General features: G+C 45.7%; 1 protein-coding gene across 1 annotated transcript in view; it reads right to left on the bottom strand.

Moving 5' to 3' along the window:
• LOC119435131 (G/T mismatch-specific thymine DNA glycosylase-like) overlaps positions 1-18,883 on the bottom strand; it is a gene marked incomplete at its 5' end in the record, with an annotated part of 41,756 nt that extends 22,873 nt beyond the window's left edge. The window contains 3 exons of the mRNA XM_037702067.2: positions 1,992-2,061; positions 14,841-15,003; positions 18,786-18,883. Coding sequence (XP_037557995.2) covers positions 1,992-2,061; positions 14,841-15,003; positions 18,786-18,883 — 331 coding nt within the window. The remainder of the gene's footprint in view (positions 1-1,991; positions 2,062-14,840; positions 15,004-18,785) is intronic.
• Between the last annotated feature and the right edge of the window lie 1,117 nt (positions 18,884-20,000).

Genomic DNA, 20,000 nt, shown 5'->3' with positions numbered 1-20,000 from the left:
GGCACACAAAGCTTGACATACAAGTGAACAACAATAACAACAAGGTTTCGTCAGCAGGTGCTGCATCAATAGGTGGCACGGAGAGGAAATATGGCACACGCTCACGTGGTCTGCCACCTCTTGCTTTTGACTGCACCAGGCGAAGCGGAACTGGTGTATCAATTGCCTTTAACATGTGGGAAATCGTACATCAGTGAAAGTAGGAGATTAGACAGTTTTAGTTTAACGTGGTTACCGGAATAGCGGGCGTACCGAAATAGCGGGATCGAAATGCGCATGCGCAAAACGCTAAACGAGCCATACCGTTTACCGTATGCACGCTATTTCTCAGAGTTAACGTTACCGTGTTAGCGTGTTTACGTAGTGTACGTAAAACATGGCGGCGGTCCCGGCCGCCCACTTCGAACTGAATTTGGAGTTGCTGTTGAATAATTCCCTTCGTTGGTAGGAAATGACTGCGTAAATGGCTTTCACTTACCTTCAGGCAGGATCGACAATATGTTTTTATGGATAATTTAGCGGAGTTTTCGAGATCGCTTCTCGTTTCGAACGCGCCTAAGCCTAACGAAAGAAATTTTCTCCGAGACGTGAGCGCCACCTGTCGATAAAGTCGGAAGATAGGCACGACGACGGCATATGGCCTTCGAGATGGGAGGATTTCGGAGGCTATGGTAGACAGCTTGTACTGCTTGTCTGTTTCGTTGCAGATCAACGGTCATGTGAAGTAAAAATACAACGCGCTCCTGGCTTCTATTGCACTACTTATCGTACTTTCCGGACGCACACACACATAGACTTCGGTGCCCTATGTATGCGAAATTCAAAGCGTAATGGAATAGCATCCCGCACGTAAACTACGCTATCACGCTATACTAGAACTCTCTTTCTGCAAAGTTCGTTTGAGGAACAGTAATGCTATTTCCCATAACCCCGCTATTACGCTAACGCTAAACTAAAACTGTCTATTTATTCTACTCAGATTACAAGAGCACGAGGTCTCTTTAGGGGACATCGAGATTACAGTGGCCAGTACACTCCTCACACTGAGGATGCAAGCCAGATTTCATGAACGCAATAGTCCTGTCAAGAGAAAGAATATTCATAGGGTGTAGGATCATTGAGGCATTCAATATCAGGAGGAGGAAAGAGGGGTGTGTTAGCCACACTTCCCTTAATCTCTCAGACAGGGAATGCCTATTTATGCTCCACATGTAAAACATGTATGTGAATCATGCTGTCATTTACGTACACTTGTATCTTTGTCGTCGTGATAATAACTTAACACTCTGGCTGTATACCAGATAAGTTTTTTTTTTTTACCAATAAACTCATGCAAGTCTGCGCCCATATCTGTTCCATTTCTTGCCTTGAGTGCAATCTTGTCCCTCATTTGTACCCATTCACTTGTTTTGATAGACTAACCCACAAAAGGCTTCCCATTTGACTTCAGAGCATGGCACTGATATCTGCAATTTGCATGACTGCATCTACATGCTTCGGGTCATGGGACCACACCCGTGAATAACCTCGGAGTTTGGCTCGGTAACCCTAGGTGGCAAGTCAAACTGCATTCGTTCCTTAGCATGGCTTATTGAGGAGCTTGTGTTTCAGCTAGCTAGTATGTAATGAGCATTAAATGCCCCTTTCGTATCATCCTGTTGCTTGGTCAGCTCATGCCACTTTGGCGCACGCGATCACAGGGTGGGGTTGGCATGTTTGCAAAGCCAGGGTCTGCTTCCCACCCGAACGTAGCAACCCAACAAGATAAAGAAAAGTATTGGCATCTTCAGGCATTGTAGTCAATTATTTTCATCGGATTAACTTTGCACTCTAAGCTACAGATAACATCGTCGTTAATAATATTTAGCAATATACACTTGGCTGATAATATTTTCCTGCCCCTCTGAGGTCCTCTGAAAGGCACTTCAAGAAATTCTGCCTTGCACCTTGCAAGTAAAAGCAAGAATCAAGTTCTTAAAGCAAGCACTCACAAAAATGGTTCCCAGGACCAGCATAATGGTGACCTTTGAAAGCAGCGAAAAGGCCAGGGTTGATGCCAATCTGCAAAGATGGAGAAGTGCGTGATGCGCAATCCCACAAGAGCTACACACTACTTTTGATCCTAGCACACCAGCACTCAGTGTCAAATTTGTGCGGGGCAATTCTAACAATAACGGTGTTAACAGTAAATCTTATAAAACAATGAGAAGCCCTTGTACTGTGAACTTGTGTGCGTTTTCTGTAGTAAACAAACCTGGTTATGGCATTGAATTTGGCTGGTGGGTGTCTGTGCTGAAAGGAAACGGAAGGCGAAATCCTAGAAAAGAAAATTACAGCCGAACTCATCTCATGATGACTGCCAGTGGTAATGCGACTAGCATTCAAGCAATGTAGCAACACACTGTATGTCTCAAGTCACTTTTATTACCATCTCTAGTGGTCATTCTGAGACTTCTGTTGGTTCGGCTATATGCGACATACTGTGGCATCATCCCACTTTGTTATGGAACTAGCTTGTCATGGTCGCCCATAAGCATAGTGGCATGAAAACAACTGTATGACCCCGACGCAATGGCAACAATTGAATGAAAAAAAAAAAAGGAATTACGTCAATGGAACAACAAAAGCGGTATGACGATGGCAAGACAATAATGAGAAGACGATTATTATACGATGACGATGGTATAACGACGAGAGCGTGATGACAAAGATATGAGGACAATGAGATGACAAGTGTATGATGACGATGGTGTGATGAAGACGTTATGAAGACAACTGGATGACGAAGCTGGAATGACATGACCACGACGGCCAAACGGCGGTATCACAACGACGGCCTAACAGCGGTGTTGCAACCGGGGGTCCGACGATTTGTGTTATCCATTTTGCAGGCGGAGTAAGGGAACGTGGGACTGGGCCCAACACCCAAGACGTTTACACACAAGTTTATATTACATTATTTACATGAGTTTCTCAAGAAATACGGAACATAAGAGGTTCGCATTCAAGTTCAAGCTGTCGACGATCTTCACCAAGAGTCTGTCCCCTCTTTTAACCCTTTCGTTCTCTTTTTCCCATCGCCTTCCCCCATCCGGCACCAGGAGACGGATGTCACCATGTCCCACCAATCCGGAGGTTGGTAGCACTTTCTCTTTGAAGAGAGCTTTATACAAAGCACAGGCACATCACTGGGCCCGAATAGGGGAAAAGGGAAGCACATTGACGCCTCCGGCACGGAAGTGTGGGCAGATGACGAGTGACATGAAGGAATGCGCCCTTCTGGCCGAGCCCAACTGCCGGCCACGAGTCGTCATGGTCGGGGTGGCTCAGACAAGATCGTCGCTCGTTCACCATTATCTCCTTGAGCGACCGTTTTCAAGGGTAAACAGCCAATCACAACAGCGGTATCACACCGACAGCCTAAAAGCGGTATCACAACGATGACCTAACGGCAATATCACGACTGCAGTATTCTCCCTCTTTGCTATAGCACTCGCTTGCCAAGGTGACCCATGAGCACCGGCATGTTGGTGGCTGTATGATGCCAACGAAGTGACCACGATGGAATGACGTCAACGAAACAGCAAAGGCAGTATGACGACTACTGCATTGTGACAACAAGGTGTCGATTTTTAAATGACGACGATGATATAATGACGACAGGTTGATCACGACGACATGAAGACAATGGGAATCTATGACGACAATGGCTTGCCGGTGACGGTATGACAACAACTGGACAAAAAAAAAGCCGGCAGATCCCATGCCCTGTGGGAATCGATGTTATGCGAAGCAGCCTTGCGGAGAGCTTACCAAGTTAACGAAACGACCATGAGAGCACCAAGACGTAAGACCCTATGAAGAATTGAGAAGAGAGCGCAACGACTCCTGATAGCCTTTGCAAAACACAGGGCTCAGCGACACCTGGTGACACACCCCTGATCTCAACTCAAAGGAGGATCAGGCAGAACAATTGCCAGCTATGTGTCAGGCTAACCCCGCCTGCTTCAACATTACCATCGCCACCACCACCATGAGGCGGCTGTTTTGACACGCATATGATGACATTCATGCTATGAGTCCTCAGGAGTTCCTTTTGCTATGCCTACGAGACCTTCAGCCGAAGCCTTAGTCATGCTCAAGGCTATGACTTCGACCGTCAAACTTTAACCTTTTCCTTCACTTAGTGCCACATCCGACCCCATTCCATTGGTTTGGAGGTTTTAACCCATTCCATTAATCTTTTTTCACTGAGTCATTGTCTTTTTTGCCAAGTCATGCTCATGACTATGGCTTCAACGACCATCCTTTAGTGTTTCCTTCACTTAGTACCACGTCCGAACTCATTTCAGTGGTTTTTGAGTGTAATGTTTTTTTGCTGAGTCGTCGTCAATTTTCCCGAGTTATGCTCATGACTACAGCTTCTACCACCATCCGTTAGTGTTTCCTTCACTTAGAACCAACGTCCAAACCCATTTTAGTGGTTCTTGAGTGTTGATATTTTGCTGACTCATTGTCATTTTTGTTGAGTCATGGTCATGACTATGGCTTCTACCACTATCCTTTAGTGTTTCCTTCTCTTAGCACCCACGTCCGAACCCATTTCAGTGGTTTTTTAGTGTTAATGTTTTTTTCGCTGGGTAAATGTCATTTTAGGCAGATGTTTCATGACCTACATGACACGCATGTCATTACATTCATGTCATGATCAATCATTTATGTTTGTCATACACTGTTGTCATGCTATGCAAATTTTGGTACCTACCAAGTTAATGAAACGACCATGAGCAAGCCAAGACGTAGGCGGCTGGATAGATAGATACTGTCAAAGTGGCAAATGTTCCCCAAGAAATGCTTTGCATTTAAAGGGACACTAAAGAGAAACCGGAAGTTGAGCTTAAATGGTAGATTATCCTTTCACGATCACAACTATACCATTCTTACTGCAAACAGATGTTTAATAAGCGAGAAATAGCAAAAAACTGAAGGTTTTCTCAAGCAGCTGTTCCCTCAATGCTGCCTTCATCAAACCCCCGACCGGTGCCCCTGCAGCAGCAAACTGGCGGCTTGGTGAGTGCTGAATGTCATTAAATAAAGCCATGAAATAACCATACCGAGTACGTGCGCAACTTTCTACGCTTGTTCTGTCTGTCGGGAACATCGTCGCCTGGCGGACCGGACTTCGCCTTCCATCGACGAAAACAAAGCTCTGCATTCCGCCGGCACGGCCGGCGGCTCACCGCCATCGCACGCGGAAACACCTACCGCTCGAGCACGGAGGATCATTTCGCGCTCCGTTTCACTGAATATCGCTGAAATGCAGTCCTGCTTCCCTGGCGAGCTCTTCGTTGCAAGGTTCAGCGGCAGCAACGGTATCCATCGCGGCGAACGCAAACGCAGCGACCATGCATGCAGCCATGATGCATCCAGCGCCTCGGCCGTTTACGAAAGCGGTGACGTATCATGGCGCATTCCGATTCGCTGAGAGCAATGCAATCTGTGACGACACTGCTTCAGCGCCAAATCTGGGGTGAGAGAAATTGAGGAAGAAATTTTTGGTCTTTGTTTACGAATTTCTCCACTAATAACTCGTATTTTTGCACCCAACAAAAACTGCATGCATTCCTCTTTATTCCAGCTGAACTTCCTGCTTCTCTTTAGTGTCTCTTTAAAAGCTAGAATGACGAAGATGGCATGACTACGACGGCATGACGATTACAATTGACAATGGATGGATGATAGCAACTGTCAGACGACAATGCAATGACAATGATCACATGGCATAGGCGGCATAATAAAATCGAATGACGTTAGCATAATTACAACAGAATGACGAAGAACTGAAGTCGATGGAACGACGAAGGCGGTATGACGACAATGGCAATGGGATGACATTACTGAAGAAATGACGGTGGTAAAATGGCAGCGTGACAATGACGGTATGACAACCATTGTATGACGACAACGACATGACAGAGTTGTATGATGAAGTTATAATGATGACGATAAACAACCGCAACGGCATCACAACCACGGTATGACAACAAATGTATGACGAAGACACAATTGACAATGTTATGAGAATGACATGGCAATGAGTGTACGACGATGGTGGCATGATGACGACTGTATCATGAAGCCTGTATGACGAAGATGGCGTGACAACTACGGCATGACTAGAGTCAAATGACAATGCTGGAGTGAGGACGATGGAACTACCATGCTGGTATCACAGCAACGGTGTGTCAACGAATGCCTGACTGTATGATGATGGCATGATGAGAGTTGGACGACAAAGCTGCAATGACGACAATGCAATGACCACGATGGCATCACGACTACAAGCAAGTACCTAGCGGCCCAAGCTAAACAACTTGGGTGACTGGGTCAGCGTATGAGGCTAGATAGATAGATAGATAGCTAGGTGGGCTCAAAATGGCTAAAGTGAGAAAAGAATGCTAACCGCACTAAAAAAAAAAAATGCAAACCACAACCAGCCGCCTGCATGCCGCACCTTTGCCGCCTTGTCAGCCTCGCGTGCCTTTCCCGTCACCCTTCCAAAACATGACTTGACTTCTCCGAGGGACGTTCGTCATTGCTGCCAACTCGTGTTTTAAAGGGGTGAAAGTGAGCCAGGGGAGACATGCGAAAAGCTGGCGGACCCAGCAAGAGTGATGGCTCGTATTCTTTTTTTTTCATTTCCATGATTTCACGTTCCTTTTCCTTTCAGCACCAAACTCTGTAGCCAGATTTAATTGCTATGACTAGGGGTGTGCGAATACCGAGTAGTACATTAGAAATCAAATATCAAATGGAACAAATAAAAAAAACGAATATCGAATTGAATATCAGGAAATGTTTCACAAAACTTAATACTTACTAATTTTGGGCAAGAAAATATGGTGCTACACATGCTCGGGAGTCTCCTAGCATTGCATAGCAAGAATGTAGCAATATAGGTACATAAAATATACGTGAGCCATTCCACTCTGTCAAGGTGAATGACCAGTGAAGCTGTTTAGCACATGACACAGAGTGGACACAGAAGTTTGATCAAAGGTACGAACACATTTTATTGTCTTGAGTGGTGGTGATCGCGACGAAAGGCACACACACATTCATTCTCGTCTTTGTTCTCATTGTTGCTCTTTGTAGGCACGTTGCTCTCGGGAGTGCCCACTAAACGCAATCTCTCCATAAGGAGGAGAGAAGAGAAGTGAAGTTCAAAATGAAGAACGGCACCTTGTCTCGTACAGAAGAACCTCGGTGATACGAATCTTGTGGGGTCGCGTGAAATATTTGTATCACCCAAATTCTTATCATCAAAACATACACAAGATCAAGAAAAAATGAATTTATTTATAAATTTTAATGAATTATAAATAGCAGAAGGAATTCCTATAGTGGAACCCCATTGATACGTTCCTCGCTGCTGCGTTTTCCCGGCTGCTACGTTGGGTTTTCGCGGTCCCAACCTAGATCTTACATTTACTTCCATGTATTAGGTTCCTCTTGATACGTCGCCAATCTGTAATTTTCCTGCATCTTACGTTGCGTTTGAATGTGGCAGTCACGTACATTTAGCGGTGCAGCCAGCTTGTACGTTGCAACAAGCGACCGACACAATGCAGATATGGCGCAGCCGCGCCAGCGCCGTATCACAAGGCTGTATCTTGAAAGTCATCTGCGACGTGCGCAAAGTGGGCACCCGCAAGGGCCTCATCTTCAAAACGACTTGCGATGTTGACAAAGTGCGCTTAGTGCCGGATACCTTAGTATGCACTGTGCTTTCGACGTTTAGCTCACGTTGAAGCGAGAGACAGCCGCTGCTGCTGTGTTTCCTTACTCAGCGAACTCCCGCGGTCATCAAGCGAGATGAGTTCGTGTTTACATTTGCGCGCGTGACACCGTGCATGTTAATTTGGTTAGTAAGCAAAGGTTTACAAGTTTATGCAGCCAATAAAACTACTATCCTTACTTCGTACAGCTGTCTACTAATTTGCTATCGCAATCGTTGCCTCGCCTTTCGGGCGAAACTGCGACTTCTTTTTCTTTCTCCTTTTTTCGCGGTCCCTTGAAAAGTGTATCAACTATCTGTGTGCGTTTTGTTCTTGCCCAAATCATCAATGATCGCCTTCTGGAAGGCGTAAAAGTGCACGCGCATAATCTCAAGATTGTTTTCGCATGCCACTGAAGGCCTCAGCACGTCAAGTGCAGGGAGCATTTTGACCGTCGTGGCTGCTACCGTGGTCATCATTGCTGCAGAAACCTTCGTCGTCTTTCTCGCAGGTTAAAGCATCAGCTAGGCTAGAGTGTACTAGAATACGATTGAGTGGGATGAGCGGCTGGGGTGGCGCATGCTTTGCAGTGAGGCGCCCACGACGAAAAATACTGTGGCAGTGCTGCGATCGAAGTGGATTGGCTGCATCAAGGTTGCGCCGTTGGAAACTGCTCGCGACACTGCTCGGCAGGGTCATTCGTACTACTTCGCGTGCTGGTATTGCGTTCAGACTGCTCAAATAGTTCATGATTGCATATGACATGTATTCCTTTCTTTCTCTTCTTTCTTTTTTTATTTTTTAATGCCGCTTGGTGATTGCATGTGCATTGCGGCTGCAGTGTTGGCTTTCATTCTACTATGTTATTGTACGGTTCCCTTTGGAGAACAAATATTTTTCTCGTTCATCAAGCAGCATGTATCACTCGTGTGTTTTGGTGCACGTATAGTTTTCCATCAGTAGGTCTTGCGAAACACGATGAAGAAACATATGTAACCTTCCTGCTTGCCGCTTCAAACAAGTAAAGCATATCTGCCCCATCCGGCGCTTTGTACTCAGATTTACGGGAAGCATTGTTATAGATTAAAAATAGAGTAAACTGCAGTGCAACATTTATTCAAGTTTCCGCCTTCCTCGCATAACAGAATGTGGAGCAATTGGTACCGGGTCGTTAATTGCAGTCGGACCTTGAGCGCCGAAAACGGTTTTAGTTATTCATCTATATGCTAATATTTGGCCGTAAACCGTACGTGGAATTTTTTTGCCAGTGATACTTCAGAAAAAAAAGAAAAAAAAGAAAGCCTGCATGGTAGCCTAATTGTGGCTATATAGTGGATACGGCATTGCTAGAGTATACTAGAATGGGGGAGTGGGTCCAGCGGACGCCTTGGCAAGCCGAGGGTGAAGCAAAAAACGTTGAAATTGTGGCGGCGCTTCCGTCACCTTATTCTGAATCTCCGGCCAATAAACGTTGGCTCCGGTTATTTCGGCAGCACTCATTGGCTGAGGCGAGCTCGCGGGCCGAGTAGCTCGTCTGCTCGATGCACCGTCATTGTTGGGTCGTTTGCATTCTTTCCGCCGCTCTTTTTCCATTTTATTTACAATAGATCGGGGGGAATAATATCAGTGTTGCCGCCACCGAGTATCTGCCTGTCAAAGCTCCATGCAACTGCGGTAGGGTCTCCGACGCGACAAGCGTCTGGCCGGCGCGCGAGGCTGCTCATTTGGGAGAAAGTGACGGTGGCGCCACCAACTTTTCAATAAAAAAAGCCTCAGCGGGGAGCCTGCGTTGGACCCACTCGCCCAATCTAGTACACTCTAGCGTTGCGCTGCTAAACTGGAGCTCCTAGGTTCAATCCAGGTCGCGGAATTCGATGGCAACGAAATGGAAAAACACTCGTGCACTTCTATTTAGATGCACGTTAAAGAACCCCAGGTGGTGAAAAATAAACCGGGTGCCTCATAATCATATCGTGGTTTCGCCACGTACAACCAAAAAATTTGTTTAAATTAAAAATAAAAGCAGGTGGCAGCTTTTTTCTAGGGGTGTAAACAAAATAAATTATTCTCGAGTCTGATTTCCGAGAAAAACATGTTACGACTATCCTATTTCCTACATAAATGTAATGTCGTTCCCAAATGTATATCCGCTCAACTCATCAGTTTGTATATTATAAACGGCTGCTTTCAGTTATCCGGTGCACTATCATAACGACAATAATGAAGCAATTAAAGGAACGGCATAGTTCGCATACAGTAGAGATATGTGTAGATCTGCTGCGTTCATTGAAGAAGATTAGTGTGGTACCACATGCCGCACCCAGTTTTAATGGCTTGCAAACATGGTGAGACTGTCAAAAAAATTTTCTTTGCCTGAATCAAGTTAGCAGATTTACAGCCTTTATATTGAATGACAGCTAGGAACTTGTTAAGCAGGACTTATTAACACCAGTGCGCTAATTCTCTCAGGAAGTGTGCAACAGCCACGACTCTCCAGCAGCATAATCATTCAGAATAACAGTCCTCACTTGAATCGGTCACTCACCTTTGAGACTTCAGTAGTGCTGGTACGCATTACATTTGAACGGAAACGACCATTCGGCGTCGTACAGTATATCAATAACACTTGCATATTATATATATATATATATATATATATATACACATGTGAGGAGTTTTTGCCTTATATACGTGTGAGCTATTTTTGCCTGCTATGAAGATTATTCCTGCGAATGAGAGTTTTATGTGCAGTATTCACTAATAACTGTGTTTGTTACTGCAAACATGTGCGCTTATTCCGGTCAGGAGTTCTCACCTTTTCAATTAGTGCATTTAGAATATTTGATATTCTTTCCCTTACATATATATTGTGAATATATGTCTATGCATCCTTTGATTTAATTACCTAGAAATGCGTGCCATGCAGTTAACAAACCTGGTTTATTCACTCTAATACAGTGGAATCTCGATGATACGAATCTCTCGGGGTCACGAACACTATTCGTATTAGCCGAAATTCGTATCATCGAAACACAATTAAAACTAGCTAAATTAAAGAGTCAGACGTGAACTCACTCAGGCACACGTACGTAAAAAGCATTTACAGTATAGACCACTTATAACGTAACCATTTATAGTGCAGAACTGGCTACAACGCGGCCTTTTCCGACTCCCGTTTACCCTCCCATAGAACTCCATGTATACGCATACCGCCTACAGTGCAGCCGCGTGAGACAAAATTGCGGCCTCCGCGGGAAAATCTCGCCGACAAGGGCGGTAGCGAGCACGAGGTACGCCCACCGATGGGAGAGGAGATCAATGAGGGCGAAGCGGAGGAGGAGCATGAGACGTGGAGCACAAGTCCAAGGGCGATAAAGTCGTCACCGTGCGCCGTATGTGCGAGTGCAAGTGAGCGGGGGATGCACGCCTTCACGGACAGCGAATGCACAGCGGAGAGCAAACGCGACTTCTGTTGTGCGAAAGGCCGTGGGGGTATGGGAGGGAGGGAGGGCGGGGGATGACGCTGTGCTGCGACGCCAAATGCATATCTTGCAACCGATCGCAAGGGTAACTGGCGACGCAATCTCCCCACGCGAAAGGAGCAAAGCGGGAAGGTAGTGCGGGAGGGAGGGAGTTTGGGGGGGGGCTTCTACTCTCCCAACAAATGCGTGCTTGTAATTTGCGCCTGTGCCGGCTGTCGGTGTTGTCACGCGCACCCAGTGGCGCACCGACGGGGGGGGATTCGGGGGTTGGAACCCCCCCCCTGAGGCCGACTAAACCCCCCCTTTTGTTTAACCCCTTTTCTTTCCTTACGCATTTGAGTACTGCAACTAAGATGTAAGACGCGCAATTGTCTGCACACTCGCAAAAAGCCCATTTTTTTGACAATTCCCCGTGAAGAAATCGAAATTAGTGCTGTTTAGACGGTATTGGCAAACTGTCAACCCCCCCCTGGCAGAGTCCTGGGTGCGCTACTGCGCGCACCGTATCTTGAAAGCGATCTCCACACGGCTCTGACCTTTGTATGCGCTGTGCTTACGCTGCTCAGTTTCCGTTGAAGCGATAGACCGCACGAACCTTCGCTTGCTGCGGCTGCTGCATGTGGGGAAGCGCGGCCGCCGCAGCGAGTGAAGAGACAAATGGAAAAGCACAAAAGCAACAAAAGCGCAACCGCTTCAAACTTTTCGCGCCCAGTCGCGGCTTCCGCGCTGTCCGGCACCGCGTCCGCGCCTCCGCACCAAACGAGAAAGGGAAAACGCGCGTGACTGCGCGCTGTTCTCTTTCGCGGCCATCGGTGGGGCGGCGTTTATTCGTATCAACCGACGCAGGTCAAAAATCTATTCGGAACAACCGTTCTCTAGCATGTTGCAAAGAAATGGGGTTCGGCTGGGACCTCAGAAAAATTCGTATCATCCGGAAATTCGTATTAGCCGTGATCGTATCATCGAGATTCCACTGTACTGTTTTCTTCGATCAATGTCCCTGATCAATATCCACCAACAAGCAGCGAGCGTAAAATAACACAATATCAATAATGAAATTTTCTTACGTAGCTTCATGTTGCAGCTACAACGCTCATTACCAGTTACTTTTAGAAGGCATTGTTAAAAATAGCAGTTCACCTGGCTAAAACTACATTTGGTACCGGCCGTCAAGAGTCATGGGCGCACCAAAACAACTAAAACATTAAAAAAATGTACTGCACAGACGTTCTGCGAGAAAAACTGGGCGCCCACCAGCGTTCGCGCGCTTGCCAGCAGACGACGCGCTTGACAACGACAGCAAAATTAGACGTCGTGTTGTATAATCTATGCCTCAAATATATGTGTGGCAAAATGGTGTAAACATAAATTTGCAGTAGAAGTACTAAAGCACTATTTTAAGAGCGTACTATGCGCAATCGGCCTCGGCGCTGGCAGCAAAGTACTTTGAATATGCTGTGGAGCACGTCTCCGCCCCAATCCAGTACGCTTGCAGTGCCCTCGCACAATTTTTCACACTCAGCGCCTCAGGGAGAGCGCTGTTCGAACCACTCAACCATATTCTAGTACACTCTAGCTAGGCTGTGATGTGGTCCGGTCCGCTCGACGTGGGGACCAATGAGAGATTGCGCAGCCGCGTGACATAGCCAGTTGCTTGGCGACTATGGATCCCATCAAAATCCCGCTATGCCAGCTTGTCTATGCCGATCGCTCCGCTGGCTCCACCGCCGCCACTGTTGCCCACGCGTTCGTATGATCCGCAGCAGCGCGGCGACATATTTGTAACAGCCTATGTTTTTCATATTATGAGCAATGTATTTCGGCCGCGGAATGTTATGAATTCGTATCACACCGAAATTTGTACTAGCCATGATCATATCACTGGGGTTTTACTGTATACACGTGCGGCGTTCTACTCCGGCATCAACTGCGTACTTTGCGTGGCCACGCACGCCTTATCTTGAAAGCGACCTGCAGATGGCTCATACCTTTTTGCGTGCTGTGTTCTCATTGCTCAGTTTGCGTTGAAGCGATAGACAGCATGAAGATCACTTCGCTCGCTGCTGCTGCTGTGCTTCCTCATGCCAGCGTTTTGACAGCAAGTGTCCGTGATCATAGAGTGTGATGTGTTCATGTTTGCCTGTGCGCGCTGACACCATTAATTTAGTAAGCAAATGTTTCCAAGTTTATACGCCGATAAAACTACTATTCTTACATCACATAGCTGTCTACTAATTTGCTATCACAATCGATGATTTGCCTTTCGGGCGAAACTGCGACTTTTTTACCATAAAACACTACAAAAGCTGACAGTGCATCGGCTGCTCATTGTTATATCTGACATATTCTTAAAACAGCTATCGTTATAAGTGTTTATAATTGGGTTCAACTGTATTTCTTTCTGCCAAAGTAAATTGTTTTGATGTCAGTCCCCCTGTTTCTTTTCATGCAACCCAGTCACAACAATTATCGGTTATAACAATAGAATTTTCTTGGCATTTGAATATTGCTATAAGTGGCTTCAACTGTACAGCAAACTTGATACAGCCACAATACTCGAAATCGCTTGCTCATGGTCATCGGCAATAGTCTATGAAAGCAACTTCACTAAAGAGATATAACTAAATAGAATCTGTTGCTGGGCTAGTTGATTCTTAACTTGCCAGTTTAACAAGCACACATCGTAGATGGGACAAAAGAAAGCAAGCACTTGTCCCGTGACTGCTTTCTTTTGCCCATCTAAGGTGTAAACCTGCAAGTACTATACTCACGTCGCCGACTACTACATGCAGAGCACAAGTGACAGCTCATCTTTGTAACCAGGAATGGCACCGGGCATGTGCCCCCCTTCCGACCGCAGTCAAGTGCATCGATCTCCAATCAAGTTTTGCATCATCACCTCATTTCTCCCTCTTCCTATCCTTAACCCTTTACCCCAGTTGTGGAGTAGGAAGCAAAATACAAGCTTCTAATGCGAACCTATTCCATCATTAAACTTTTATCTCTCCTCTATATCCAATAAAAGTGGCCAAGCTCAATTTTATTTGACAATTAAAAAGAATGTAATTAATTTTCTTTATAATCAATAGTGACTATACAATTTACCGGTTGTAATTGGGACAGATTAAATCAAGCAAGCTAGTACCACACTTCTAAGTGTGGTACCACCAACCCTGTCCCACATTTAGATTGTTCAGTTAGCCCGTAGCTAAACAAGACATTTTGCAGGCACTGATTTTTCTCTTGCACTCGAGTTGATAATTCCTTTAAGTATCCCTTCAATTTTCAGTCTTAGTGCAACCACTATATCATTAGCACAAGCAAAAATGCATTGCGACTGCTTTCTTCATTAATGCATCTTAGCTGTACTACTTACTTCAGTGTAGTAGTCCTTTGTGATGAATCTTGACAGAAGCATTTTAGCCGACCCAAGCAGCCACAGGTATTCCTTTTGCAATGTCATATTCTGTTCATACAAGGACTTTAAATTATTAAGGTTAACTGGGCATGCTTTCTTTGAGTAGTCTTAAGACTTTGAGCAGAAACCTGTGCCAGCTATACAGTAGAGGGAAAGACATACGATGACAATGTCCAGGTTGGGCACCAAATGGTCGGGCAAGGTCCGCTTGGCAACTTCTTCCTCAGGCATGCCCTCGAAGCGGTCAATACGCTTTCTCTGCTTGAACGAATCCGTTATCTTTTCCTGCTTCAGAGGGCGGCGGCCATCATCCATGTTGTCAAGCCTGCAGAGGAGGTTGGCAATGGAATCAGGCACACAGCTTCTCACATGATGTTCAGACTTGTCAAAGCTCCATGTGAGGAAACAAGGGCGCTCAATACCACTTGATGATACACTGGCATAAGGCTGAGGCCAGCTCCCATGTTCTCCACCACCTTATGGAATTCTACCAGGCACAGAAGAAACCTTACTATGTCTGTTTCTGTCAGTGTTTATGGGGGTGCCAACCAAACTGCATCTGATCAAGTGAGCAGGTGCATTAGTTGACGCAATTTCAGCTTGGGCAAGTAAGCAAATAAGAGCAAATATGACATCTTGCTTTCAGCATCTGATAAACTGAGTAAATATGTAGGGTGCTCTTTTTTAGCTGTACTAAATTTTAAAAATTGGAGCAATCTAAATCACTGTGACATTATTGCGACCATTAGAGCGTAAACATTAACAGCCCCTAGAGAACAAGTAATTTGCCCAGTTATGTGTGTACTTAATGAAGTTACAATAATTAAGATTCTGATTATTTATCTTAGGTGGCTAAAGCAAATTAGCAGTTTGGAGTCTGTTCTCAAAAATATCTAATGGAGTGAATAAAGGGGCCCTGAACCACTTTTTATCGAAGTGGAGAAAGACATTTGAAGTGAAAATCGGCTAATTCAGAATCACTTTGCCGCAAAAAGTACTTCAATGCGTTCAGCAGAAGCGGAGTTATTGGCAATCAAACACGGCCTCCGTTGTGTTCCCCTTCCTCCTCCAAAGTCTTGCACTGCAAAGGCTACGGCGTCACTGTGACGTCCGACACATCACCGTGGCATGCAGTTCAAATTTGGTGCCTACGCCACGTAAGCCAAACGCGGCTGTCCTCAGAGAGCCGCAGTGCGCATAGCCAGTGGACTTGTGGCGGCACCCCGCGGCGGCCGCGGTGTAGCCGACCGCAGCAACCAATAGCAGCTGTGTATTGGAGTGTGCTTTATTATGAAATAAAGCACACAGAAAAGAGTGAGGATCATGGTTTCTGTTGAAAAGAGCGTTTGAGAAAAAGGTGACTTCGCGCTCCACTTGCGAGCTCCACGGACCACGTACGACAGCAGAACTTGGCTGAGATGTTCACAACAGCGTATGCTACCCGCAGACTATGTTATTTCACCAAGCCCGAGGGGTGGTTCAGGGCCCCTTTAAATATTCAATAAACAAGCTCTTGTGAGAGCTTTGCTCCACCTGTGTACGTAACTCTTCCACCTTTGTGTTGCAGGCTGTATAGAACAGAACATCCTCTGCCAGCCCTGTGTGGTTGCCAAATCTTAATATCCCTCACTGGTCCTTCATCTTGAATGAGCAAAATGCATGCAGGTGCAAGGCAGCTTGCAGCTGCAATGAAATCAAGTTAGCTGTGTTTTAAACACAGTGGGCAATGAGGCCTTTGAAAACAAATCACAATATTTTAACGATGTTGAGGAACATAGGCTAAAAACAACAATATTTATCAAGGGCCCACGACTCAAAGTCATTGCGGTCGTGAAGTATGCCCGGTAGTCGCGTTCTAATACTGGCATCGAACCGTCTTCTACTTTCTCCTCGCGTGATAACTGTGCGCATGGCGCATGCGAGTCGGGTCCAACCGGCTACTCGTGCCACGATGATCGTTGCCTGTTGTTGCTGAACAGCACCACGGTACGGCACGCACAGTGTCTACTTGAATGTGGTCAAGTTGTCGCAGCAATTGCTTGCATGCCTCGGGTCACAGTGTATTGAATATCTGGTGTAACATTAAAGGCACCAGAGATTACATCGGTCTGCATGGGTAGCAATAAACTATATTCGCTCGAACAAATTCGTGGATAAGACTGAAACCATTGCTTTTTAAATCTTTTAAAGCTCCAAGTTATAATAGTGTGACTTCTTGACAATAACAAAAAACGTGCTGACTTTCAACTGGGAATCTTTATTGCACACGAAAGATACACACATGTCCCTTAAAGCCCCTCCGTCCATGCACCACTGCCGCTTTTGCTAAGTAGCAACAACCTTTGATGTGCACTGCTGTTCCCCGATTCATCAAATCAGTTCCGCTACCACAATTTCCACTTTCAGAGTTTCTGCTTTCAGTAGTTCGCTTCTGGAATTTACAGTTCCCGAACATCTGTTTGTTGCTTGCTCACACCTCTACTGCACAGCAGTGGCAGATGGCGTCACTTCCACCCAAACTTAGAAGTTGTGCGGATGAGCAAGTGAGGAGGAGAGGTTGGCAGTACTTGACCTGGTCAGTAAAAAGATTCATGGAGGGTCCTCCTCACTATCTGGTGAGCACTGCGTTGCTTATGACAACATTAAAGGAGCCACAATCTGGCAACAAACAACCTTGCATCCCACAGCCAGTCCCGTCAAGTCCACACTCACTAAGCCAGCTTTATATCTACAATGATCATGATACGCCCATATTCTTGCTTACCACCATTGTGGCAAACGCTCGTCCCAATTTCCTTTGGTACAAACCCTCAGAATTCCACAGCAGCTGGCAGTGCCTTTACATCTAGTTACATGAATGCTTTCGCAAGTAAGGTCATAGAGGGACACCGTGGCGAGACCAGCCACGCGCATCCTCGCTGTGCCAGTCGAGTTGCCGCGCCACCCTTGCCATCTGACCTTCCTCGTAATGAACTTATAGTGTCTTTGATCTCCAAGATCAAAGAAACTGGCCTCACAGTCCCTCAATGTGCTGCCTCATAGGCCCCCTGCAAACTCATCACCAGAAGCGTTTTGCCCACTGCAGACAATGAGCCTGTGGTTGGCCGTTGTTTCATTGGCACCAATTCCTCCAAACTTTTTGCATGCACCTCGTCAAATGCTACCACAACACGTCTCAGACGCATCCCAGCATGCCACTGGGCTTTTCTTCCCAACTCTGACGAACATTCTGACGAGAGTATTACAGTTGCATCCACCGAGCAAGCCCAGTCCTGTTTTTTGTGAGCTTATCCTCGACTGCAATGTACAGCGATGCTCTTTTCTATGAGTGCCATGAAATGAAAAGGCCTGTGTTGATATCACATCAACATCACGCATCAAGCTCACAACAGGGGCGGTATTCTGTAAGAGTCTACCTAGTGGACTGTTCATTTCGGCTGTCGCTGATTGGCTGCTGCTTGATGTGCAGGAAGGTGCCAGCCAGTATCCTTCCTGCACGTCAAGCAGCAGCCAATCAGCAACAGCCAAAATGGACAGTCCACTAGGTAGACTCTCACAGAATACCGCCCCAGCTGCCTACTGCACAACTGTCATCTTCCTTGTGCTCTGGAACATCAGATTGTGATCCCTACACAACCTACTTGTGATCCCACCACAACCAAGACTTCGTTTGCAGCCGCTCTCCCAAGCAAGACCAATTGTGTGCACCCCTAAGCCAAACCCTTTCTCCCATGGACTTTCTAATCCCATTCGCATCGGCCTGCAATGAAGTAATTTTGTCTCGTATCTCCATTTATGTTTGGATCCTGTTTCTTTCGATGCTCCTACTGTCATAACATGTTCATTACAAATCAAATTCCTTACCTTCCTAACCAATTAATAACACACTACTCTTACTAATGCTTTGTTTACTGCAATGACGAGGAAGTAGGCTGGGCACACAGTGGAGCACCTCAGTGGACCGCTAAGCACGTGACTGGATGGTGGCAATCTGAGCTGTTCCGCTATCACAACTGCGTCTGCCACAGCCTGGCTGGCTCCCATAATAAACGTGGCGGCTCTTTGCCACTCAGCCACCACACAGTTATAGAGTGTGTGTAAGCCTACCCTTCAGCGATGGGATATTTCCGCGGTCGACCACGTTTCCGGATCACAGGAACGGGCTGCCCCGGCTCAAGACCCAATGCCAGCTCCTGGTCTTCCACCTGTCATTCAAAACAAGCAGCCTTTATGATTGTAGCCACTGAAAGGCCAGCTATTTGTCTTGCTCACATGACACAAAAATATAATAAATGACAAGTGAAACAATAAAGATAAAAACTTTCGACAATACAACCTGGAGTGAAGCAGCAAATTAAGTGCACAAATGCCTTTGAGGATCTAATCATTTCAAATAACCAATGCTGCTGCCCCTGCTACAATGGTTGGCTATAGAGTGGTGGCTTACAATTATGGTATCTGTCCTTAGTCCTAACATGCAGAAGCTCCGATTGAGCCCAATGAGACACTGCACAGGGTGTACTAACTATCACGCACCGTGAAATTGTAGAGCAACGTGAAAAACTCCTGATACAGCTTTCTGTTGCTCAATACGTGCTACATGAAAGTGTTTTTCCAAACATGAAAGAAACCTACGAGTACACGCTAAGTAGCTTGAGAGGCCAGTCGCACAGCAATTTTGCGTGTATTCGGGGGCTTCTTTCACGCTCGGAAAAACTTTTATGTAGCCCGTACTATTGAGCAACAGAAAGCTGTATTGGGAGTTTTTCATGTTGCTCTACAATTTTCTCATTCAGACTTTTCATCTAACTGTTATATTTGAGAGGTTGATTAATTAATTAAGACTAATTATGTAATTAGGCAGAATGCAAAAAATAATCTGAGTATCTTCAAGCGACGGCAAACAACATTACCTTGGCTCTGTCCACCTATGTGACATTTGCATATTTTAAAACCTTGGTGCATGATAGTTGGGACACCCTGTATAAAAATTGATCCTCCAAAAAACTACATGTCATGCTGCGCAGTGTTTCAAAACACATAACAGCAAGCACATGCACGACTGAGTTGAAAAATAATGCTTTGAAACTTAACATAAAGATTTGGAGCTCAATGATGCACAAAATCTTAGCCTGTGTGAATAGAGACACATGTTTGTTATTAAAAGGATGTAAATAATCAACTTTCTAAGAGAGAATGCAACCACCAACAACTAGCTCCGACAGTCCATTCTGTGAGCCACCAATCTGGGTTAGGAATGACAAGACATCAAGCTATGTTGCATTAAAATAATTCTGTGGTAATAGCTTCCTAACACACATT

The sequence above is a fragment of the Dermacentor silvarum genome, unplaced genomic scaffold (assembly GCF_013339745.2).
Source record: "Dermacentor silvarum isolate Dsil-2018 unplaced genomic scaffold, BIME_Dsil_1.4 Seq475, whole genome shotgun sequence".
Taxonomy (NCBI): Eukaryota; Metazoa; Arthropoda; class Arachnida; order Ixodida; family Ixodidae; genus Dermacentor; species Dermacentor silvarum.
This window is presented reverse-complemented; position numbering and strand designations above follow the sequence as displayed.